Source organism: Piliocolobus tephrosceles, chromosome 13 (genome assembly GCF_002776525.5).
Source record: "Piliocolobus tephrosceles isolate RC106 chromosome 13, ASM277652v3, whole genome shotgun sequence".
Classification (NCBI taxonomy): domain Eukaryota; kingdom Metazoa; phylum Chordata; class Mammalia; order Primates; family Cercopithecidae; genus Piliocolobus; species Piliocolobus tephrosceles.
In genome coordinates, this window is record NC_045446.1 from 11,768,202 (window position 1) to 11,793,107 (window position 24,906).

Consider the following 24,906-nt stretch of genomic DNA (forward strand, 5'->3'; position numbering starts at 1 on the left):
GATTACAGGCGCGAGTCTCCGTGCCCGGCCAATAACAAAGTTTTAAGGGGATATTCAGGCTTGTGGTCACAGGCAGGAGGGCCTATCTAGGGCTCCACAGCCAGCTATGACAGCTATGACAGGGTCAAGGCTGGACAGGCACTTTCCAACGCCCCAGCCTGGGTGGCGAGGGGACAAGCAGACCATGTGGGAGCCTGGCTGAAACAAGGGGCCTCCTCTTGAGGTGTCTCATCTCCCCTGGCCCAGAGCCCAGGAAGGAGGGCCCAGTGTCTTCTGCTGCTTGAGGAGCCACAGGAGTTAATAATTACGGGGTTGAAGGAGATAGCGGCTGTCCTGGGAGGTGGTGCCTCCCTCCCAGGCTGCTGCTCTGGGGAGATAGCAAAGGTTAGTGTGAGGCTCAGCCCAGTGGGGGGAAGAAGGCTCCTGCTACCTCCCTTCCCAGCACCCTCCAGAGGGACCCTCAGTCTGGCCTTCCAAGCATGGACTCTTCTGAGGAGCACGCCAGGTGCCCCGCCCGAGGGACATGCCCCGTGTTCCTGGCCATGAGTGCAGGGACTGTCCGCTACGCCCCATTATGCCTGTGCCCTGCACTTGAGGGGAACTTGAGAGAAGAGCCCTGGGGCACAGACAGGTGAGCTCAGGACCTGAGGCATGGAGTGGGGGGGAATCTTGGCAAGCTTCAGGGCAGCCGGTGTGAGAAGCTGGGCTCACAGAGTCCTAGGGAATGGCTCTGACTGTCTTGTCCAATTTGGTGGCTGTAGAGAGGTGGAGACTGAAGCTCAGATAGGGCAAGACACTCGTCCTGGGTCACACAGTGAGCTGAGGACAGACCTGTAAGTCCAAGATCAGGGCCTGGGTCATCCAGGCTGATTGTCTCCTACTCCTCAGCTGCCTTCAGCGAAGGGTCTGTGGTCAAGGCTGTCAGGCTTGGGATGTAGCAGGCAGAGGGGGATAGAGGGAGGGAGACCGAGGAGGGCAGTGGCTTGTGGGCAGAGGACACAACTTTTTTTTTTCTTTTTGACATGGAGTTTCGCTCTTGTTGCCCAGGCTGGAGTGCAATGGCGCGATCTCGGCCCACAGCAACTTCTGCCTCCTGAGTTCAAGCGATTCTCCTGCCTCAGCCTCCTGAGCAGCTGGGATTACAGGCATGCACCACCATGCCCAGCTAATTTTGTCTTTTTTAATAGAGACAGGGTTTCTCCATGTTGGTTAGGCTGGTCTCGAACTCCCGACCTCAGGTGATCCGCCTGCCCTGGCCTCCCAAAGTGCTAGGATTACATACGTGAGGCACTGCGCCTGGCCTGGACACAACTTTTATTTCTCCCTTCCCTACCACTGGCCAGACACCTATAGCCTGTGCTCCGGAACTTCTTGCTGCCTGACTGCACACAGCTGCAGCTGCCAGTGAGCTTCTAGTTTCTGGATGGTCTTTTCGGAAAACTGGTGTAAGAGGACTCAGCCCCACTGCTCCTGGCTGTGTGATATCTGGCAAGTTCCTTAACTTCTCTGAGCCCATCCTTTTCGGCTGAGGAGCAAGTTCAGCTGAGCAGTAGGGTCCTCCCTACTGGGAGAGGCAGTGAAGCCTAGGAGTCCATGGTAGCAGGAAGCATGGATGACAGGCTATTTTTGGTTAGAAATTGAGTGTCGATGCTTTCCGAGTGGTGACCACACACTTGTCCTTCGAGACCTCGCTCAAGGGCCTCCCCGGTCCACCAGCTGTCCCAGGCTGAGGACTCTTCCTCCAGGGACATAGCCCTGAGCTGACGCCTCCTCCACCCCCTTTATCTCCCACTGGTCTGGGTTGCCATGACTTATCTCCTCCTGGTGCTTGTGAAGACCTGGAGGGCAAGGGCCCTGTGCTGGGTTCCTTTTGTGTCATTTTCTCCTCCTTCTCTAAATAGTGAACAAAACAAGGCCAGGAAGACAACAGTTGCTCAAGACCTACTGATGAGGGATTCAAGCCAACAAACACATGTGGACATCTGCTTTGGGTGGGCCAGACCCTGAGCTGGGCTGGGGGCGGGGTGAGGGAACACAGCTCCAAGAAAGAGAGAATCCCTGCCCTCTGGAAGCCATGGCCATGGAAACCACTGCCCTGCTGCGTGATGGCTATGGGACGCCTGGGCTGAATGATTCTAGAAAGTTGGAAGGGATGCTATGGAGAACTGCCTAGGTTGTTCACTGCACAAAGTGCCGGCCAAGGGAGCAAGCAAGGCATAGAATCCAGCCTCGCCTCCACTCTCCAGATTCCGTACCTTGGTGTGCACTATGCCCAGTGGGGAAAGAGCATTGTTGTCTATTTGTACCCTGGACATGGAGGTCTTAGAGAATACCTCCCTCATCCTCCATCCTCCATCGTGGAGCCCCAGGAGGGCAGAGTCTATGTGTGTACAGTTTCCTTTTGGGTCACCAGCCCTTGCATGGCCCGTAGTCTGTGCTCAGATGGAGTGGCTGAATGTATGAATGAGTTGAATGAATGAATAAAATGTGTCCTCAAATGAAGATCTGACTAACTTGAGCCTGAGGCCTGAGTCAGTGGGCCTGGAGGGGTTCAGCACTAGGACCTCTGGTAGCACCTAGAAGGGGAAGTACCTCCCCCCAAGCTCCCAGTCCTCCCCCGGACAGGGAAGGTGGGAGCCATGGTTCCTGGTGGGAGAGAAGAGGGGTTCTGCTCTTACTGGTCCAGTCCCAGGCTGAAGTTGAGACCAACGATCAGGACTCAGAATGGGTGGGACAGAGGAACTGAAGGACAGGTAGACCAGTGGTCTGGGATTCAGGGAACGGTTTCACGGAGGATGTGAAAGCAGACAGGTGTGTGTATGTGTGTGTGTTGGTGGGGGTGGGGTGGGGAATACTATCCAGAGGGCAGATGGTGGGTAAAGGCAGGGATGGGCACAGTGTGTTAAGAGGCAGGAGGCTGGGTGAGGAGAGTTGGACCAGAAGTGGAAACTACTTCGGGATAAAACTCGGAGAGTAGGACTCAGAAAACTTGTTTCGGGTTTGTCCCCTCCCCTTCCCAGCAGGCAGGATGTTGCACAGGGACAGGCACTAAGCAGATAGACTAGGGAAGGAGTGCTGGGTGAGGATGGGGGAGGGTGTCTGCTGGCCTTAAGTGACAATCTGTGTGAGAATCCAAGAGCTGAGAGCCCGGGAGCCATTGTAGGTTCTTGAGCAGGGGTGGCCCAAAGTGGGTGGTGCAGAGGGCGATTGGAGAGGAGGAGTCAGCTAGGGAGTCTGAGCGCGGCGCGGGCCGCGGGATGTTGGGGGCCGGGCTCCTTCCCTGCGCCGCGGTCTCCGTGTCCCGGCGCGGCGGGCCGGGTGGGGCCGGGCCCTGGGAGCGCGCGCCGGATCCCAGCGCCGGGCCGGCGGAGGGGCGGGGCCGGGCACGTGTCCTCGGGCCGCCCCGCTCCGCCACGTGACCCGCCCAGGGCAGGGTCGGTGCTGGGCTGGGGGCCGCGAACCCAGGCAGCTGAGACCTACTGACCGGCCGCGGGCTGGGCTGACAGGCGGTGGGGCGGCTCGGCCCCGGGAGGAGTCGGCGGCGGGCGGGGACGCGGCGCGGGGAGGACGCGGCGGCGGCGCTGGGAACAGACGCCCGGGCGCCCCGAGGCGCCGGGATGTGGAGCGGGTAGGTCCGCGCGCGCTCGCGGTCCCGCGCCGGGTCTGGGCCGCGGCCACCTCGCGGGACGGGATGATTGTGGGGGGTCCCCGCAGGATCTGCGCCGCCACCCGGAGGTGCTGTGCGCCCCCGCCCTGCCTGCAGGCGAGCAGACTTGCAGCCGGGAGACTCCGGGGGAGGGGTCGGGAGTCTCTCTCGGGGTGCAGGATGCGAAGGGTGGGCAGCTGACTGTCCCGGGGTGACAGCGTCAACTCCTCCTAGATCATCAGGAGCGCAAGTGAGAGGAGTCAGGGTATAGGGAAGAGTGTGCACGACTCTGGGGCATGCACCTAGAAGAGAGACCCCCAGTCCACCCTCCCAACCCGTCCCTCAACCCCCTCGGCTGGATGAACTCTTGGAAAGCAGTGTAGCTGGGAAAGAGGGGCTGGGTCTCTGCCAGGGTGGCTCCCAAGTTGAGGGCAGAACCTCCTTGTGGGGCTCCCGAAGTACGGAGGCTCTCAGAGGTGTGGAGTGGGATCCCCCTGCAGCCTGGAGTGGGGTAGCACAGATTCCGGGTCCTGGATTAGTGGCCCCAGTGGCTATGTCTGTTCAGGCCATTGGTTCTCAGGGGCAGTGGCAGTTCCTGGCCCATCTGATGTGGCACCCCTGCCCTGTGTGTGCAGAAAGGTTGTGTTTTTGTGGAGTTGGGCAAACACTTCCCAATGGCCTGGAAAGACCAGGTCCTGGAGGAAATGTGACCGGAATGGGTGACAGGTTGTATTCCTGTGCCCCCTGGGTCAGATGAGTGGTCCCAGGAGAGAGCTACTGCCCAGCTACAGCTGGGGAGTGAGCGAAGCCCCCCCTCGAAAGGCAGGCAGGATCCACTTCACTCCATGGCACCTAGCAAAGGTTGAGCTGCTATGTAGGGGAGAGATGGCCTTTCATCCCCAGCAGGGGTTGCAGAAGAGAGTGGGCTCCTGGTAGGGGTGAGGTGTGGAGAGGCTTGGGACTTTTTTTTTTTTTTTTTTTTTTGAGACGGGGTCTTTCTCTGTCACCTAGGCTGGAGTGCAGTGTCGAGATCTCAGCTCACTGCAACCTCCGCCGCCCGAGTACAAGCAATTCACCTATCTCAGCCTCCCGAGTAGCTGGGACTACAGGCGCATGCCACCACACCCGGCTAATTTTTGTGTTTTTAGTAGAGACAGGGTTTCATAATATTGATCGGGCTGGTCTCAAACTCCTGACCTCAGGTGATCAACCCGCCTCAGCCTCCCAAAGTGCTAGAATTACAGGCTTTCACCACCACGCCCTGCCCTAAGGCTTGAGACTCTTAAAGGGAGAGAGTTGAAGGCTACCAGTGTATTTGTTGGCATTGTGCTGGGAGGAAGGAGGCTGGCTTAGGAGAAAGTGCTTGACATGGGTTTGTGATACCTGGAGAGGTTAGGGCAGTCCTCCCTGGGGTGAATTGTGTTTGGGGAGTAGCTTCCTCTGCAGGAAGCCTGTGACTTGTGCCGGGTGGACTCAGGCAACACAGCCACTGAGTTAGTTGCTGTGTGACCTTGAGAATGTAGACTTCCTTCTCTGGGCCTCTAGGTAAAATAAGTGGTTTCTGGGGGTGGGAATGATCTCAGGTCAGAAAATGGCCTTCCCTGGAGGTATCCAGGCCAAGGCCGGACACAGCTGAGAACCACGAGTAGATGGATGGTTGCTTCGAGGAGAGTCAGGGAGCCTTAAATCCTGGGCAAGGACCCCTCCCCACCATCCCGCCCCCCTGCCATATTCCCAGCACCACTCTGGATGAGCCAGCTGCCAGGCTGACCCCCACAGAATCCTCAACGTGGCTCACTTCCTGCATGCACCCCTGCACCCCCGGGGGCCTAGCTGGGTGCTGAGCTTGTATCATAATAGGTGCTTCATAAATGCAGATGGAAAGGATGAGGGGCAGTGAGGAGCTGGGGGCAGGGGTGAGGCAGAGCTTGGGGGTTAACCTGAGCTCTGTATTTCAGTGGCCCCCTATTTGGGTGTGGAAACAGGAATTTAGAGTCAGGGGCCCAGCCGCCAGCCCCCACTGGGTGCTTGGTGTCCTAGGAGCTCACCCAGACCCCAGCAGCAGTTGGCAGGGGTCCTGTTCAGAGTCATGCTTGCCAGGTGACTGACCAAGCTGATGACAGCTCTGGCAGGTGTATATTGGGAACTGCTGATCCTAGAATAGGAGGAGCTGGGTTTAAGAGTCGGTGACCTGGGCGGGGTCAGTGATGTTTCTGGGCTTGGTTTCCTCACCTGTGAAATGAACTGAGCTCTGTCTCATGGTGGCCGTGCTTTGTTAATGGCCAGGTCCTGGTCATGGCCCCAGCCCTGGGCTGCTCTTCCGGGGTGGGCGGCAGTGGCTGGACTCTGCAGCAGCCTCGGTGAGTTCTCTTCCTTGGGACTCCTGAGCCTGGGCCCTGAACTCCAAACCCAGAGGCAGCTCCAGTCTGACTTTAGGTGCTCCCCAAACTGGGCTGCTCCCCTTCCAATTCCCCACAGTTTCACACATTCATAGTTTTGGGTGCCAAGCCTGCTCCAAGGTGACGAGGTGAGGACAGCGTCTTGAGTACTTCTGTATCTAACACAGTGCTGGGCACTTGGGACTTGGCCAGCGGAAGCCAGCGTTCGAGTTCCCACATGACACTGTTGCAGCCCCCCTCCCGGTCTCAGTTTCCCCAGAGACGGGGCTCATCATGCCTATGGCTAGAGCGGGCCAGGCATTGATGGGTGGCTCAGGAATGAGATGAGGCCACTCCAGCCTCCCAGGGCTTGGGGAGCATGTTTATGCGGCAGGCAGAGCTGCAGGGGCCATCAACTGGCTGTGTGATCCTGAGCAAGTCACTTCCCTGCCCTGGGCCTTGGTAGTCTAAGGGCATGGATCTGTGAGCTCCTGCCTGTAAGGCCTAAGTCACAGGGGACTAGAGGCCATGAGACAGAGTCTGAAGTATGGCCCGAGGGCTCCAGGGTCAGACACGCAGGCCTCTTCATTGGGAAGGGGTTGTATAACCCTCACTGTTGCTGCTCCCTGGAAGCCCTCCATGATCTAACTGCCTGCCCTACCCCTCAACAGGTGGAGATCTTTCCTGCTGTTCCGTAATCAGGACCTGGGTGTCGGGGGCAGACATCCTCATTAGAATCCTGCTTGTCCTAGACCCTCCGAGCTCTGCACAGGATTTATGCCCAATAGGTCTTGGGAAATGAGGTAGCGGGAGGGAGATGCAAACCAAAATAGGATGTGGTAAGAAGGGGGCCGCCTGGTCGTGCAGATTGGATGGATCATGGCTGGTGGGGTGCCTGGCACATAATGGGTGCTCAGTATACACGCTAGCTGTTGGAGGTCTTCGGTGTCAATGCTTGGACTGAATGGGCAGGGTCGCCACAGGCAGATTTGAGGATGTACTGCGTGCCCAGCCCTGTAGCGGAAGAGTAGTGAGATGCGCCCCCTCCTAAGCCCTGTGCTGGCTCCCGTGGAGAGACAGGGCTGGATTCGCCTGCCGGGGCTGGGCTGGGCTGGCCTGGCGGCCTGACTCCCCTGCTTTGGATGTTCTGGTCTGCTTCCCATCCCCCGCTGTTCCTGACCTTCTCTCCCCCTCCTCCATGGTCTCTACTAGGACGTGCTGTTGTGCCCTTCTGCCCACTCTGGTTCCCCCTTCCCCTGTGGCCCAGGCCCGCCTTGGTTCCCACCTGTCTCTTTGTCCCCTCCTTGCCTTGAGCTCATTGGATCCTGGCCCAACTCAGTGAGACTCGTGACGATCTCTTTCATCCCCGGGTCCCGGACACTCTTCAGCTCCAGTGTCCAGCACTCTGGTCTGTTCTTCCGGCTGGCTCTCAAGCTGTTGTCTCCTCTGACAGCCCGTCATCCAGGCTTAGGTTGCGGCTGCTGTCCCAAGCCAGTGCCACTCGACAGTGTCACCCCATCCTGCCTATTCCCCCTCAGCTGCCTACGGGATGTGCCACTTCCCAAATGCCTCAGCCACCCACTTTCCTGTCCCTGAAAGACCCCCTCCCAGTTCCTCATTCCCAGCATGGGTACCGCTGTTCTCCACTTTCACCTTTTCCTTAGTTTTGAATTATCTTAATTAATTACTGCTTTTTCCTTCCCCCTATCCAGCTGCTGGTCCTCCCACAATTCCCCCTTCCCATCTTTTGTTTCTGTGTGTCCCCTCTGCTGTCCCCTCCCAGCCCAGGTCCTGCCTGGCTGTACAGCAGTCTTGGGTGGCACCCCTAGTACTTGGGCGCTGTCTCAGACTTCCTCAAACCCCATCTGCCTCCTGCCTCACTTCTCCGAAACCGCCATTCATCCCCTTTCCTCTGGGTGACAGGCCACGTGATGCGCTATGCCTGTGCTCTGAGTTCAGTTCCCATCCTGCCGCTTCCTTGCTGTGTTTTCTGGCCAGTTTACCATCCCTCTCTGAACCTCAGGGGCCTCATCTGGAAACCAGGTGGAGGAGCACATCTCCCTGCAATTGTCCTGAGCTTCCAGGCCACAACACCTGGGGAGGGGTGGGCTGACACGGATGTGGCCAAGCGCTTGGGAACCTGACATGCTTGTGGGTTGGGGGCTGAAGACTTGGCTGCTCTTTAGGGGAGCTGAGCTTTGCTGGGCTTGCAGGCTGGCCTGAGAGCTAGGCCACCAACCCTTTCCTGGGACTCCCTTGGTCCCTGGATATGAGTCACATGGCTGTCAGCCTCCGTCCCCTCAGCCTCACTGCACAGGCAGAGCGTGAGTCTGAACAGGCCCCTGTGCCATGGCACCGCCCCCAGGAGCCAGGCCCTGGTCGGGGTTTCTGCAGCCTCCCTAGAGGCCTGGGCCCTGGCAGCACGCTGAGTGGTCCCAGTGCACCCTCCCAGCCCTCTCCTTGGCCCAGTTTCAGAGCCACCCGTGCTGTCCCCTCCCCTGCTTATTTAATGAATCCACTGTGCCCATGACCAACAGGAGTCTTTAGTTCCAGGAGGTAACTGGACAGGGTCATCTTGGGCACTGGTTGAGGGATAGGCTGGTCTGGCCTCTGGCCAGGCCCTGCTGGCTCAGGGAGATACTGAGGGCCGCGGAGTCTAGGTCTCCTTCTTATTTTGTGGGTCGGGGCAAGAGCCCTGCTGGCCCTCCTAGGGCGGGCCTGGTGGGGTGAGGATTGTGGTTGCTGCGTTTTCTCTTAGTTGTGTGTTTCCTGGGGAAGTGACCTGCGGGGCCTTTCCTGTATGAACTGCCCGGGGGCCTCTCGGCGGTGGGAGCTGGCTCTGGGATGGGGGATGTTGGCTGCCCCATCTACCTCTGACCTTGACTCCTACCCTCTGAGCAGGCCCCTTTCCAGAGGCATCTGCGGCTCATCTCAGATGCTGGGCTCTGTTTCCGCAGGGAACGGGGACTGAGGAGGTTTGTACAGAGAGCCGTGGACCGGGACTGAGGAGGGTAGGGACGTTGGGCAGCAGAACCCTAAGTGGTCCCTGCTTGTCCCAGGACTGAGTTCGCCACTGACTTGGGTGTTCACAGCCGGGTTTTCAGGCCTCTGGTCTGGGAGGCCGAAGTGTGTGTGAGATCAGAGATTCTGGCTTCGGCTGGACCTGAGGAGCCCAGGGTCCCTTCTTTGAAATTTCTGAGTCTCAGGAGTGGGCCTTGCAGCCTGGAAATGAGGGGGAGGAAGGTCTGCAGGTTCCGGCTACTCTCCAAGGGCAGGTCAGGCCCTTCTTCCCCTCCTGCTCCTGCCACCTTTGGCGTTGGGGAGTTGGTGGCTACCGGGTGGTCCCACCGTTCCCATGTCCCACACTTCCTGCCATTAGGATTGGGCTTTGGGCTCTTCTACTGGGGGGGATGGGAAGGGTGTCACAGACTCTGTCTCAGGTCTCCTGGACCACTGTTTCCTCTGGCTGCAAAATTGGGCCCTGTCCCTACTCCATCCCACAAGGCAAAAGTGAGTGCCTGTTGGGAAAATGGAGAGGACAGCCAGCCACACCTCCAGCCCATGTGCTTGGGACCAGCAGGAGAGAGAGTTAGTCTTTCACTGTGGCCAGAGGCCCAGACCACACTGGTGGATGAAGCTCGGCCCCCATGGGAGGGCCGGCAGCCTGCTTCTCCTTGGTCAGGGCGTAGGCAATGGTGAGAGTCTTCTGTCCTGTCCTGTGCTGTCGCCTCTTGCCCTTGGCCTGCAGTGAGCAGCCTCCAGCCCAGCCTGAGTGACTATGGCCATCCCGTCCCACCCGAGGACTTGGGCCGTGATGATTACGGTGGGAACACATACCTATCTCTCCATTGACAGTGTCTGTGCCACACAGGGCTCTCTCCTAACACCCTTGTTTGGGGAAGTCTTGTTGGCAAGGGTCCCCAGGCCTCCAGTTTAAGCTGCGGGACCCAGAGGCCAGGCAGGCTTCGTGGGCGTCTCAGCCAAACATGGCTGTGGATTGAACATGATTCACGTGGCGCCAGGTTGGGACCGCTCTTAGAGCTCTTGATTCTTAGAGCTCCTCCTGCAGGATTTCAGCTCCTGTCCCTCAGGTGTGGAAGCAGGTTCAGAGAATTTCAGTAGCATTCCCAGGGGCTCACGTGTACCCCAGGTCAGAGGCTGACGTGGACCCCAGGCTTGCCCCATCTGGCCTGTTCTCTCTGCCACAGCTCCCCCTGCCCAGGCCTTCCCTTCTGGAAAGGGGGTTTCTGGGCCCGCGCAGAGTCTGAGAAGCCAGTTCGGGCCAGAAGTAGGTCAGATTTCCCTACTGCAGCCAAAGAGGAGCCTCCGAGTCCCCCTGGGCCCAGCAGCCCTTCATCTTGAAGCAGATGTGCCAATTCCGACACTCATTCTCCCCACCCACCTACCCTTCCCCTGCAGTGGGGAAGCTTTGGGCCTGGGCTGAAGACCTGGCCACCTGTCCCAGCTCTGTCACTGACCAGCTGCATGACCCCCAGCAAGTGCCTTCACTCTGTGAGCCTCCGTCCCCTCATCTGTAGAATGGAATGATGCCACAAGTGCCGATCAGAGAGTTTTTTGTTTGTTTGTTTGTTTGTTTGTTTTGAGACAGTTTTGCTCTGTCGCCCAGGCTGGAGTGCAGTGGCACAATCTTGGCCCGGCTAATTTTTGTGTTTTTAGCAGAGACGGGGTTTCACCATGTTGGCCAGGCTGGTCTCGAACTCCTGACCTCAGGTGATCCACCTGCCTCAGCCTCCCAGAGTAATCCCTCCCAGGGATTACAGGCGTGAGCCACTGCGCCTGGCGGCTGTTGAGAGAATTTTAAAGGAGACAGCGTGGTTAGAGAGCTGTGTAGAGTCTGGCAGTGTGAGTCCCCAGGGCACAGACCCCAGCCCAGGGCACCACCATAGCTCTCAGGCTGCGGGGGACCGTTGCCAACAAGACTTCCCCAAACAAGAGTATTAGGAGAGAGCCCTGCCTGGCATAGGCACTGTTGATGGAGTAATGGATATGTGTCCCCACCTTAATCCTCAAACCCACATCCCTGTCAGGCGGGACCCAGCCTGAGGAGCCTTGAGGCCACACTCGGCTGGTTCCAGAGCAGAGGGCAGGTGGAGCCGGGCAGCTGGACAGATCTGTGTGAAGGGACTCATTGCTGGAAGTGGGCTCCTTGCTGGAGTCTCTGGGGACCCATTTTCTGTGTGTTAACCAAGGGAGAAACTGAGGCTCGGGGCTGCTTGGTGACCTTCCCAAGGTCCTGAGGACAGGGAGGGGAGACTGGTCCACAGACTTGCCTCTCACTCCTCCCTCTGCCTCAGCTGTCCTGAGTCCCACTTTCTCCTTGGCCTTGCCTTCCCCCTCTGGTGCAGCCTCCCTGAGCCCCTCCCCCCAACTTCCCTCACTGATATCAGTGGCCTGCCCAGCCCCCCAGCCCCAGCCCTGGCTGCTGCGGCTCAGAAGCTGCTGGCTCAGGAGCCTCCAGCTTTTGCTGAGTGAGCGAGTCCAGAGGTGCTGTCTTGGCACAAAACGCCGCTGGCCGGGCCCTCGCCCTCCCTTCCCTCTCCAGGGTCCACTTTGGAGTGGGGAGTGTGGATGGGGGGAGTGAGGCCCCACACCACCTTCAGGATCTGCAGCTTCAGGGAAGGGAGGGTCCTGAGGCCCAGAGAAGTGAGTGTTTGCCTGAGGTCACAAGGCAGGCCAGGGGAGAGCTGGGACTGCTCCCCACCAAGTCCAGGGGGACAGGAAGTGGGTCTGTCTTGCCTAAGATGTTTGCAGAATCTTCCTGCCTCAGCCCTGCCTGCCCTGGCCTCATCCTTCCTCTCTGGTCCACCCTGAAAGGGGCAGAATTCGCATTAACTGTATCAGTGAAGGCAGCTCCTGCTTGAGTGCATCCGAGGTGCCAAGGTTTTACGCACACCTCCTCTGATCATTCGGTGGCCTTTGAGGTAGGGCCATTGGAATAGGCTTCGCTTTATACAAGTGGGACTCACGCCTGATGCATTTACAGTCGTCCGTTAGACAAACACGCTGACCACCTGCTGTGTGCTGAACACCTCCTGCATGTGCCAAACACAGCCCTCAGCCCTGGGCTGGAGCGGGTGGTTGACAAAGAGGAATGAGCCTCTTGCCCCAGGAGACTTTGTGCTTGGACATTTGCCCTTGTAACAGCCCTGATGATAGCTGGTAGCGTCCCAGTTTGCAGATGGAAAGGCTGAGGCTCAAGTGGTAGGCACATTGCCCCGGGGTGGTTTCTGGGCTCAGCTCTCCAGGCCTCAGGACCCCACGCTGAACCTGCGGATGCCCTTGTTTGTCTCCAGCCCACCCCAGCCAGACCAGGGCCTCCCGCCACCCCTTGCAGCTGTCCCGGTCCCCTGGAAGAGCACGGACCCCTGCCAAGGCCACCGGGAGTCCCCAGAAGCCCTGGTGGAGACCTCTGCAGGGGAGGAGGCCCAAGGCCAGGAGGGCCCTGCAGCCACCCAGCTGGACGTGTTGCGCCTGCGCAGCTCTTCCATGGAGATCCGAGAGAAGGGCTCTGAGTTCCTGAAGGAGGAGCTGCACCGAGCGCAGAAGGTGGGTGCCTGTAGCAGGCTTGGGGGGCTTTGGTGGGAAGAAGTCAGCTTGGGAGAGCTGTGGGCTCTCATCGGGTGCCCAGACATGTGCCCAAAGGAGAGGGATGTGTCCTCGCTGAGGCCAACTACAGGCCAGGCCTGTGCTGGGCACACCGATGGTCACCTGTCTTGACTGCAAACCTGCCCTGAGCTCTGATGAACTGGCAGGCAGGACTTCAGCTTCACGCTGTGGCACCAGAGGAAGTAAGCTCTGGGCCCCACATAAAATGACCGGGGGATGGAGCCTGGTCAGGTGGGCCTGGTCCCTCCCATGCCAGGCCTGGGGATGCTGAGGGGCTCAAGTGCCTGCATCTTTTCCTCCAGGAGCTAAAGCTAAAGGACGAGGAATGTGAGCGGCTCTCCAAGGTGCGGGAGCAGCTAGAACAGGAGCTGGAGGAGCTGACGGCCAGCCTGTTCGAGGTACACGGGCTGAACAGCAGAAACAACTTGGGGAATGGGTCATCTGGGCGTCCATCAGCTCTTCGCCACTCATGCAGGGACTGCCTTCTTCCTAGGAAGCTCACAAGATGGTTCGAGAAGCCAACATGAAGCAGGCGGCATCAGAAAAGCAGCTGAAGGAGGCTCGGGGCAAGGTGAGGCCCGTCCCTGCCTGCCCAGGCCAGCCCAGGCACCCGCCCTGCCTCCCGGCTCGGCAAGCAGCTTCGCTGCCTGAGTGGACGCTCGCCTGGCCCAGTGGGGCCAGCAGGAATGGGTGAACCCAGGCCCAGGGAGGGAAGGGAAGGGTGGGGGTCTGAGATCACAGGGCCCAGTGCCCCGGGACTCCATCAGTGATTCTGCTGCACAGCAGAGCCTTTTCTGGGGTTGTGCTGGGGCTGGGAGGACCCTGTGATTATTGTACCTTCTTCCCTCTCCTCCCAGCCCCACTTCACAAAGCAGAAACCTCACTCAGTGTGGCTGTCTGAGCCTGGGCAAGTTGCTTCCTCTCTCCAAGCCTGGTTGCCCATCTGCAAAATGTGAAGCCTGGGCCTTTCCTGGCTCCTGGGGGCCCCCAGAACTCTCATGGGAGGCCTAGCCAGCTCCCAGACACTTGTTCCTAACAGAATCCTGCTCACAGCATGACCTTGGGCAGACCATGTCGCCTCTGTGAGCCTCAGTTTCCCTATGTGTAAAATGAGTGTCTGGGTCTCTGCCTCGAAGGCTGTTCTGAGGGCGTCAGGTGGGACTAGGTGCTCATCGCTGCAGGGGTGCATTGTCCTGAGTTGGGCTGATAGGCGACGGCAGCCAGGATGGCATCCAGCCTGGGTGAGGGTTGACAGCCATCCCATCCCATGCAGATCGACATGCTGCAGGCAGAGGTGACAGCCTTGAAGACGCTGGTCATCACGTCCACACCAGCCTCTCCCAACCGCGAGCTTCACCCCCAGCTGCTGAGCCCCACCAAGGCTGGGCCCCGAAAGGGCCACTCTCGCCACAAGAGCACCAGCAGCACCCTCTGCCCTGCCGTGTGTCCCGCTGCGGGACACACCCTCACCCCAGACAGAGAGGGCAAGGAGGTGAGGGCGGGAGGCGGGCTCTGGGCACGGGGAAGGGTGGCAGGGCCTATGGTAGGCAGGGCCAGAGCCCAGTGAGGACCAGCCTGCCCCACGCTGTGTGACCTGGAGCCTGTCCTGCACCTCTCTGGGATGTGAGGGCTGGGCAGGTCCTTTCTCTCCAACCTCCTGTGATCCGAGGCACTTGGCCTGCAGCCTCCAGGGTGCACCATCTGGGGACCTGAGGCCCCCTCCCTGCCCCGCTGACTCCAAGCAGTAGGTGGTGGCCTCTGCACCTGAGCCTGGCTTTGGCCCTGAGGATCTGGGGCTTCCACTGAGATACACATTTCCTTGGCCTTAAGAGACCAAGCAGCAGCCACTGGGCCTCAGGGGAGAGGTTGCCTGAACCCTGTGTGGCCACAGCCTTGGGCCCAGGACCACCTGGTTACAGCCCTGTGCTCAGGGGGTTCCTGGCGCCCTCTGACTGTGGGGCTGAGACAAGCGTGGCCTTTGGAGGGTGTCTCTGTCCCACTTCAGCTGGCCACACTGGTTGCTGGGTCCAGGCTGGGCTGGACTCATGGTCATGGTCCGTAGGCAAATACGGCCACCTGTCAGCACCTCAGCTTCCTCACCTGATAAATGGGGCCTCCTGGGGCTGCCGGAGGAACCAAAGAGACAGGGACGTCAAGAGCTGAGTTCAGGGCTGCACTCAGAGGGCTGTGGTGCCTTCAGCTTCCTGGGTCCGTGGCGCCAGCCCACTCCATCCTGGCTTCCACCTCTGTCTCCAGGGCCTCCAGGGAAGACGAGCAGGCCCTCATCCACCTCCTGAGCTCTGAGCTTCTGAATGTACATTAACTTCTCCCCTTCCTCCTGTTCTGTCTCTGTGCACCTGTCTACCTGTCTGTCTGCCTGTCTGTCCGTCCGTCTGTCTGTCCATCCGGCCCAGCCCGGGCTGGCCCCGCTGCTCTCCCTGCTCCTCTGCGTGGTCCCCAGCAAGGCGGTTCACCTCACCTACGAGCCGGCCTGGCAGCTCCTTCCTGGGGAGCCCCCAGCCCCCGCCTCCACTCCCTCTCTCTCCTTTTCCCGACAGGTAAATGACCCCAGAGAAGGGCCTCCCACTTTGCCCCCTCCCAGCCTCCCTCCCTCTGCATGCGGCCTGGGGTAGGCCAGCAGTCGCCTCCGAGGCGTGGGCCCAGGGCAGCCTGTGTGTGTCCCCTCCTGTGTGCACGTGCCTGTGTACCTGCTGGTACCTGTAGCCTCCTGCCAGTTGCTCTTTGACTTTTCCTCCTCAAAGAGGCAGTGGCGGTCTTCAGGACAAAGCCCTGCACCCTACTCTAAAATCCTATTGCACCAAGAAATTTAACGCCGACCTGGAAACAAAACTTCTAGTTCTAAATTCTTTGGTGCAAAGGGCAGGAGGGAGTTCTGCTGCCGCTGGACTTGGCTTCCCTGCACGTCTGCTGGGGATTGACCTGCTGGCTTGCTGGGCCTGCCCCACGTCCTCCCTCGCTCCCCTTCAGCTCAGCCTGCATCTTCTGTGCTGGCCCTAGTCCCCTGACTGCCCCCACCCCGCTTGCCCTCCCCCACAGGTGGACACAATCCTGTTTGCAGAGTTCCAGGCCTGGAGGGAAGCCCCCACCCTGGACAAGACCTGCCCCTTCCTGGAAAGGGTGCACCGGGAGGACGTGGGCCCCTGCCTGGACTTCACCATGCAGGAGGTGAGGCATGGCAGAGGCGGGGCCAGCTGGGGGACCCGCCCCTCCGCCAGGGCCCAGCCCCTTACCACCCTGCCTGCCACCCTGGTCTGCCGCAGCTCTCAACGCTGGTACGGGCCGCCGTGGAGGACAACACGCTCACCATTGAGCCGGTGGCTTCGCAGACGCTGCCTGCGGTGAAGGTGGCCGAGGTTGAGTGCAGCAGCACCAAGTAAGCTGAGGGTCTTAGCTCCTTCCTGCCCAGGCAGGAAAGCTCCGCCAAGCTGTGTGCTCGGTGCGCCGAGGGGCGGTCAGGATGCAGCAGCGCTAATGGGACAGGGACAGTTGCTGCCCCCGCAGGGCAAGGAGGCAGTTTGGCAGGTTTCCTGTGAACCTGCAGGCTCTCCAGAGAGGCCGGGAGCTGGGGTCTGCCTCTTCCTGACTGGCCTGCCCTGTGCCCTTCCCTTCTTCTTGAACCATGATTGTCAGTTGCTGGCTCTGCCCCTGCCAATAAATAATGCAGTGGCCCTGGCATTTGTCCTCCAGCTACTCACCTGGCATTGAGCAGGGGAGCAGCGGAACAAAATAGCCAGGGGGAGCAAGGGGCAGAAATTGGGGAGGATTTCACCTTGGCACCCAAGAGCTGGCTGGGGATGGCTGGTGCCCTGGTGGGAGGCTCATCATGGAGAGGGAGCATTTGAGCCGGGTTTTGAAGGATTAATAGAAGTTTGCCAAGCAGGGAAGGGCATTTCTGGCAGAGGGAACAGAATGTACAAAGGTATGAGAAACTGGGGTATTAACAGAAGCACCACTGGGGCATCTGGCTAAGCAGTGGGGGAACAGGGAATTGGGGTGGAGGCTGCAGAGGCTGTTGGAGCCAGAGTGTAAAGAGCCTTCACAGGTTTATTTGGGCTTTAACCCACCAGCCAGTGCGGCAAGTCATCAATAGGCCCGGTGCAGTGGCTCACGCCTGCACTCTGGGAGATTGAGGCAGGTGGATCACCTGAGGTCAGGAGTTTGAGACCAGCCTGGCCAACATGGAGAAAATCCCATCTCTGCTAAAAATACAAAAGATAGCCAGGTGTGGTGGCACACGGCTGTAATCTCAGCTACTCTGGAGGCTGAGTGAGAAGAATTGCTTGAGCCTGGGAGATGGAGGTTGCAGTGAGCTGAGATCGCACCACTGCATTCCAGTCTGGGTGACAGAGTGAGACCCTGTCTCAAAAAAAAAAAAAAAGAAAAAGAAAAAGAAAAAATGTCATCAATAGCTGCCACCTGAAAAGAGGCTCTCCGGTCCATCAGAGTCCCAGTGAACCAGGAGGCAACAAATGCTCTGATAAGTCCTGCAGCCAAGGAGCTTTTTTTTTTTTTTTTTTTGAGACGGAGTCTCGCTCTGTCGCCCAGGCTGGAGTGCAGTGGCCGGATCTCAGCTCACTGCAAGCTCCGTCTCCCGGGTTCACGCCATTCTCCTGCCTCAGCCTCCCGAGCAGCTGGGACCACAGGCGCCCGCCATCTCGCCCGGCTAGTTTTTTGTATTTCAGTAGAGACGGGGTTTCACCGTGTTAGCCAGGATGGTCTCGATCTCCTGACCTCGTGATCCGCCCGTCTCGGCCTCCCAAAGTGCTGGGATTACAGGCTTGAGCCACCGCGCCCGGCCCAAGGAGCTTTTTAAACCTACTTTTATTTGGGATTCTCCCTATTTCTTGGGAATTAGGAAAGCAAGAGGGAAGGATGATGGGTTAGACGTGGGTTTTTGGAGGAGCCCCTGGCTCTGATGTGGAGAAGAAAGAGAGCAATGAGGCAGAGAGTTGGCCAGAAGGAGCCGAGGGGATGCAGGCCAAAAGCCCTGCTGCTGTGCCCTGACCTGGGGACTTGGTGACCAAGCGGAGGGTGAGGAAGAGAGAGCTGAGCAGATCATGGCCAGTGAAGAGCAGATTTGGGGAGTGGGGCCCAGATGGGGGTTGCTCAGGGCCCACAGAGACCCTGCGTGTGGGTGGCTGAAGATGCTGAGCGAGGCCAGACAGGACTGCGGGGAGGAGAGAAGAGGGTACGGGAGAAGGTTCTTAGATGGGGTAGGTTGGCACACAGCTGAGAACCATGGGGGTTAATGGGGTCAGAAGGCCTGGATAGATAAAGCAGGGGAGCCGCTGAGTGTTGGGAAGGGGGAGGCAGCCAGACCTCAACTCTGGCCTAGCTGGGGGAGGAGTGCCTGGTCTGAGTCCCCAGAAGTGGAGGGAGAGGCATTTGCAGAGCCTGCAGAAGGTGGGACTCTGTACACCTGGTATGAGATTAACCAAATTCTCTTGCCCAGTAGGGGCAAAACAAGGGTTCTGGGGGTAGAGCTCAGCTTAGTTCGAGGACTGTCTCTGGGACGGCTGGGGCCAGCTCCCTTCTCTGCCTGGCTCTAGGCTCCTTTGGAAGCCTGGGTGGGGGAAGGGAGGCCTGCCCCTCCCCATGCATCCTCTTGGCCACTGCATCTTCCCTGCATGCAGGAGTGGGGGGAGGGGGGCGAGCCCCAACCAGCCCTCATGACCCGTTTTGCTTTCCCCCAGCACATGTGCCCTGAGCGGACTGACCCGCACCTGCCGCCACCGAATCCGGCTCGGAGACTCCGAAAGCCATTACTACATCTCGCCATCTTCCCGGGCCAGGGTGAGTCAGCCTTTACAAGCGTTACTTGGCTCCTTTGGGGCCACCTGGGTGCTGGGACTCTGGGCCCTGGGCCTGGGAGTTATGAATAGCACTACACCTTGATTTACTTATTTTTATTTATTTATTTTTTTGAGACGGAGTCTTATTCTCTCACCCAGGCTGGAGTGCAGTGGCACAATCTCGGCTCACTGCAACGTCTGCCTCCCAGGTTAAGCAATTCTCCTGCCTCAGCCTCCCAAATAGCTGGGATTACAGGCATACGCCACCATGCCCAGCTAATTTTGTATTTTTATTAGAGATGGGGTTTCACCATGTTGGCCAGACTGATCTCGAACTCCTGACCTCAGGTGATTTGCCTGCCTCGGCCTCGCAAAGTACTGGGATTACAGGTGTGAGCCATCACACCCAGCCTTACATCTTGATTTACAGAGCAGGGGACAGGCTCAGAGAGGCACAGAGACTGACTCGGGCCACACAGCCAAGCGAAGGGCAGTGGTTTGATAGCACGCAGTTCCCCATGCCGGGAGTCTAAGCGCTACTTACTGGATTCTCTGCTCAGGGACTCGCAAGGTCGCAGTAAGCTGTCAGGGGACTGGGTTCCTTTCTGGAAGTCAGGGTCCTTCTCAAAACTCATACTGTTGGCAGCATTCAGTTCCTTGTGTTTGAAGGACTGAGGTCCCTGTTTTCTTGCTGGCTGCTGGCAGGGGACACCCTCAGCTTCTAGAGGACACCCGCAGTCCCCTGCCATAGGGCCTTGTCACACAGGGCAGCTGACTTCAGAGCCATTGGGAGGGCCACTCTCCAGTCGGCTCAGACGCAGCCTTATGTATGACAGGTGGTCATGGGATGACATCGCCCCCTCTGTCATTCAGTGTCACCTAAGCCAGGAGCGATGCTAGAGTTCCGGCTGAGTGCAGGGCTCCTGATACCCAGACTCAGGTGCTGGCCAAGGCTTTGGAGAAGGTTCAGAGGTGCATCTGGTACACCAGCCTTATGTCGGCCGTGAGTGCCAGGGGGCCTCTGGGAATCCCAGCTCCCACCCTCCCCTGCCGAGTGACCCAGACCGGGACACGGGTTCTCACCGAGCTGGGGATAGAGGACAGGGATTCCTCTCTCTGTCCCCCTGTTGACTCTTAAGAGCATTGAGGGGAACGAGAGAACATGCTTGGAAACACATGTTTCCAGTGACGCAGTTCGAGGAACCGTCTCAGGCCTGCTAGAGGCTCCTCGCGGGGGAGCAGGTCTAAAGGGGACAAAGGGTCCCTTTGCTGGCAGCAGACTGTACTGTCCTTGCCAGACTCCACGAGGCCTCTGAGCGTGAGTCCTCCCAGCGGTGTGCTGAGCACCCATTTACTGAAAGGGAGGCTGAGCCTTGGCAGAGGAAAGGGGTGTGCTCAGGGCCACACGGCCGAGACCTGGGATCCTGGCTCTGAGTCCACTACAGCCCCTACCCTGTGGATTTCTGCCCACTGAGCCTTGTTCAGTGGCCACATGTCTCCATCACTCCTTTCCAGGCCCAACCAGGGCTCAACAGCAGGCCACACGAAAGATATTCCCATGCTCAACAGAGTCACCTCTAGCACTTTAAGTCCCTGGCCTGGGTGTCCTGCTGCACTGGGTGAAGCTGGGGCGGGAATGAGGTGAGAAAGGTGTGAAGTTTTAGGATATGGTCCCTGCCCTGAAAGACCAAGACGTGTGGGGTCTCCAGGGAGAAGTGCTTTCTCCCAGCACACTCCCTGGAGAGAGAAAGCCACCCTCCCTCCTACCCCCTGCTCATGAGCCTCTGTGGGCATCCACTGTCCCTGCTCCTGTCCTGAGCTCTGCCCTGCCCAACCCTCCTGCCACAGCCTCTCCTCAACCCTCCCTGTGCAGCACTGTCCCTGCCACAACAGGCTGATCCCCCGATCTCGCCCCGCTCTCTCGCACCTCCCTATCTTTGCCGGGTCACCACCGTCCTGCCCCTCCCCAAAGCTTCTCCGCTCCCCGGGCTGTGGGTGCCCCTCACTCGACGTCCCTCCCTGGGAGTGTCGGACATTCAGTAGGGGCTGCTGTGGGCAGGCACAGCTGCCAGCTACCTTCCACCCTGTCTTAGGCTGGGTTCCATAGAGGCAGAGCCTCACCAGGAGATTGTGTACAGCTCTCAGGAGAATGAGGGAAGGGACGGGGGAGTCCAGCCAGGACATGGCCTCAGCTGCAGCCCAGCTTCAGCCCCATCCACCGGGCTCTTAGCAGAGTTGGTTCCACCCTGAGGCAAGGGGACTGGCCTTTCTATCTCCACACAAGTCAGTCATCGACTGAGGTCTACAGGTGTTAGAGGTACAGAGGGGGGCACCTCTGAGCCATGAGTGCCCCCACTCTCAGCAGCTGGGAGATGGGCCCAGGCCTGGGAAGGGACCCTGGGCCAGGCACCAACTCCATGTACCCTCTCCATGGTATGAATCCTCATAGCAGTGTCTGAGCCAACACAGGGTGCCCAGGGCCTGGCATGGAGCAGGCCTGAGGCTCCAGGGGCCCCGGGCAGCCCAGGTGAGCAGCTTCTGACCCCCTTTCCTTTCCCAATGTTATGAGTAGCACTGGACTGAGGCCTGGCTGGCCCAGACCTCCAGCATCTGGAGCAAGCCGGCCTGTGAGAAGGGTGAGCATAGACTCCGGGACAGGCTGCCCAGTTCATCTCGCAGCTCTGCTGCGCGCTGGTTCATTAGCTCCGCCATCTCCGTGATGGATGTCAGCAGCTTCCCCCAGGTGGTTCCGCATTCCCCTATGTAAAATGGAATAATAAGCACGTCTGCTTCATTCGCTGCAGGCACTTGATGAAATGGTTGCTGCTATTGTTATAACAGTGCTAGTCATGCTGTTGTTGATGACTACTTGAAAGCCCAGTCCCAGCTGAGTCAGAGAGCACTACCTGGCTTTGCGGGGACCTGGGGCCTCCTGCTCTGGGCTCAGATCCGCCTGTCAGGAGACCCTGAGCCTGGGGCTGGCAGGTCACACCGTCCCTGCCTCTGCCCACAGATCACCGCAGTGTGCAACTTCTTCACCTACATCCGCTACATCCAGCAAGGCCTGGTGCGGCAGGACGGTGAGCGCCCCCTGGTGGCCGGTGCAGGGATGGCACACGGGAGTGGGGCTAGGTGGGGAAGAGGCCTCTGGGCCCAGCTGCCCCTAGTGGAGGCAAGACTCAGGAGGCTGGGGAGCGGGAGGGCTGTGGGTTAGTAAAGGGTTCACACCATCCTCCCGGGTGCTGAGCTGTGTACCTGAGTCCGTCCGGCTGGTGTTTCTTCTGCCACCAAACCTCTCCCGGTCCTGCACAAGGGGGCCACCCCTGTGAATCTCTCCCTGGCCCTGGTGTGGCCGTCTCCTCCTGGTCACCTGAACACAGGCTCGCCCGCCTCCAGCCTTTGCTCCCACTCTACTCCACGCTGGACAGGGCCTCCCTCCACCCCCTTCCTCCATAGCCCATTCTGCAAGGCCTGGCTCCCTGCTCCTCCGCCAACCTTTGCTCCCTGCTGAGTCTTTTCCTGAACCAGTCTGGCCCGACCCTCTGAGTAAGGAGCCGTGTTCTCTCCATCCTGGGGGTCAAGCCCCCTTGGAGGCCAAGGCACGCTGGGTGTTGACGCCTGTTAGGTCCCCCGGATGGCCACTGTGGTCCCCCCTTCACTGCGCAGGGTCCTTGTGAGAGGGTCCCAGGGAGGCATCTGTGCCTTGTCTAATGTAATTCCCAGGTCTGGACCACCACTGTTGCATGTGACAGCGTGTGCCTGCGCGTCTGCATCAGACTGTGGGGGTGGCTGTCATTGTGGTGCAGACAGGTCCCTCGAGTGTGGTCGGCACTCAGCAGTTTCCAAGGGTCAAGAGTGGAGCCTCAGAGAGATCCAGCCACTCGCTGAGGTCATCTGTTTTGGAGGCTGGGGACCCGAGGGTGCTGTGCCAGCTGCCCTGTTCAAAGCCACGGGAGGGGACCTGGCCATCGGCCCTAGGTGACCCTGAGCTGTCCCTGACCTGTTCACCCTCTCTCTGCCTGCAGCAGAGCCCATGTTCTGGGAGATCATGAGGCTGCGGAAGGAGATGTCACTGGCCAAGCTTGGCTTCTTCCCCCAGGAGGCTTAGGGCACAGCCCAGGCCTGAAGGGGAGCTCTGAGACAGAGCACACACCCACCCCAGAACAAGCCGACACACAGGGAGACGGGCCTGGAGCCAGCCCTGAGCCAGAGGCAGAACGGATGGACAGACAGGCCATGGAGGCAGCACTGAGCCAACACCACATGTCCATCCTGGGACAGACAGAGGGACAGACGGGCCTGGACTTCACAGCAAGACCCCTCTCTCTTCCCCACTGGGTTCTGCCACCACCAGGAGGATTTCAAGAAAGCACCAAAGACCAGGGAGCTCGGATCCATACTCAGGGGGCCTCAGCCCTTGGGAGGGGACATCTGAGGCAGCCAGCGCCCCCTCCCCAGTCCCCAGAACCGCCTGCAGGTGCCTTGTTGCCGGCATGTCTTCAGAAAGGGACTGTTCGGGTGGCTGGATCTCCAGGGTACCCTCCGCCCCAGCTGCCAAGCCCTGGGCCAGCGGCACCCCCTTGTGGCCATCCCATGCCTTGTTCCTGGTGGCCTCCCTATTGGACTGCTAGGAGGGGCTGGCAGGGCCTTGGTAGCACAGAACTGCCCCAAAGCCTTGTTAAGATGAGTCAGGGCCCCCCCACCTTTCCTTTCCCCCTTCCTCCCTCCCCCTTTATAAAGGCCTCCCTTGTCACCTTCCCTCCCACCCCATCTCAGCCCTGTGCTCCTGGAGGCCCTGCTCCCAAAACCGCTGGAAGGATTGGGGCAGTTTCTCCCACAGTAGAACACAGACAGGGCTTCAGATCGCCCACGCCTGTTTTCAGCTGTGGGTGGCCATGCAGACACGCGCCCTGGCATGTGGGGCCTGGGTGGGCAGGCAGGACCTGGGCCCTCCCACCCATCAGAGCCCACTCGGGACCAGGGTTCAGGGCGCCCACCTGGACACATCCCTCACCACGTCCGGATTTCCTTCTGTGGATGGAATGTAACGCGATCTCTGTTTAATAAAGGAAGGCTTTGTTGGTACAGGCTGGGTGGCCACGCGCCCTCACTCCTGCACCCCGGGGCTCTGGCCAAGGCTTGGGCATCTGAAGGAATGAAACCAAATCCTTTCCCTGCCCACCCTCGTGCTTGGGATTAAACCCAAATCCTGAAGCCACTCCACCTCCGCCATCACCACTTACTTGCTGTGGGGAGGACTATTTGAGTCCTCCCTTAGTATTCAGAGGGTTGTGGGTTACTGGGGGATGAGCCAGGCCTCCCTCTCCTCGTGGCTGGTGGCCTGCTGTTGGGAAGAATGGCACCAAGGCTGGCTCTCCCACTGCCTCACTGTGGCACCTTGGGCAGGTCCTCCCCTGGGTCTCCTTGCCCCCAGCAGTGGCCTGCGCCAGTCTCATAGAAGCCTGCAGCTCAGAGGCAAAGCATCCAGGCCGCCTGGTGCTCAGGGGGACGGTGACAGGATTGATTGGTGATATCTGCTGGAAGCACAGGCGGGGACCGTGGAAGCTCTGGGTCTTTCCCAGCCCAGGTCTTAGGTGGGCTCTCACCAAGGGGCAGCAGTCACAGTTGGAAGAGGTGGGGGTGGCCAGGACCTCTGAGGACCCGGAGTGGGGCTGGGAAGGTGTCTTGTGGTGGCTGAGCCCCTCCGCACCTGTAGGGATGTGGGCCCAGGCCAGTAGGTGCCTTCCTAGGGTGGCGGAGAGCACAGCAGCTTCTGAGTCGGATCAGTGTCTACTGGGCTGGTGACACCTTGTGGGGACTTCCCTATTGGCCTGAGGCTTTGGTGCCACTCAGCTGGTAGGTGAGGCCAGCTGTGGACTGGCCGGGACCACATGAAGCCCTCCGCCCATGCTGGGGACACCTGTGCTTGAGCTGAGAATGTCCGGGGGAAGACTGACAATCAAAAAACATACCGGAAGCATGCACAGTCAGATGGAAGAGAGGAAAGCAGGCAGGCAAAGGAGGGTGTCAGAAAAGGGCACAAGAGGCTGTGTTCACTGCTGTGATCCCCACAGCCTCTCCTGAGTGGCAGTCACTTTCTTTCCTCTCTGTCAGTCCTGGGTCAGCTGGAGGCCAAAGGAAGTTGGAGGTCTGGGTCCTGGAGCTGTCTCACCTACCCCCAGCTTCTGTGCTCCTGGCCCAGCCACACCCAAGACATAGGAGACACCAGGCCACACTCTGGGGGCCAGGCAGAGGGTCCCACACCCCAGACCCACGCTGCCTGCCCCTGCAATGGCATAGCCTACTGTCAGACCCCAGGTGGGGTCATAAACAGAGAACCGAAATGCCTGGAGCATGGACATACGCTCTCAGTATCTCTCAACAAGAGCTAATAGCTGAGCACTGACTGTGCCAGGCATGATTCTAAAGCCTTTAAATGATC

General features: G+C 59.3%; 1 protein-coding gene across 2 annotated transcripts; it reads left to right on the top strand.

The window, feature by feature from the left end:
* The first annotated feature begins 400 nt into the window (after positions 1 to 400).
* RAB3IL1 (RAB3A interacting protein like 1) lies at positions 401 to 23,549 on the top strand. 2 transcript variants are annotated; one of them, XM_023189495.2, is made up of 10 exons: positions 401 to 631; positions 12,339 to 12,591; positions 12,954 to 13,049; positions 13,145 to 13,222; positions 13,925 to 14,143; positions 15,709 to 15,837; positions 15,933 to 16,045; positions 18,366 to 18,465; positions 21,478 to 21,544; positions 22,490 to 23,549. In XM_023189495.2, the coding sequence occupies exons 1-10, from the start codon at positions 480 to 482 to the stop codon at positions 22,570 to 22,572; spliced, it is 1,290 nt and encodes a 429-aa protein (XP_023045263.1). In that variant the 5' UTR covers positions 401 to 479; the 3' UTR covers positions 22,573 to 23,549. The 2 variants fall into 2 exon arrangements, with proteins under 2 accessions (XP_023045263.1, XP_023045264.1); XM_023189496.1 differs by having other exon boundaries at positions 412 to 631; positions 22,493 to 22,713.
* Positions 23,550 to 24,906: the final 1,357 nt, after the last annotated feature.

Bases quoted from the DNA above. Each gene is read 5' to 3' on its own strand.
- RAB3IL1 (XM_023189495.2), top strand. From the start codon at position 480: ATGGACTCTTCTGAGGAGCACGCCAGGTGCCCCGCCCGAGGGACATGC. The intron at 632-12,338 runs GTGAGCTCAGGA...GTTTGTCTCCAG, and splicing joins GAGCCCTGGGGCACAGACAG to CCCACCCCAGCCAGACCAGG. The intron at 14,144-15,708 runs GTGAGGGCGGGA...CCTCCCCCACAG, and splicing joins CAGACAGAGAGGGCAAGGAG to GTGGACACAATCCTGTTTGC.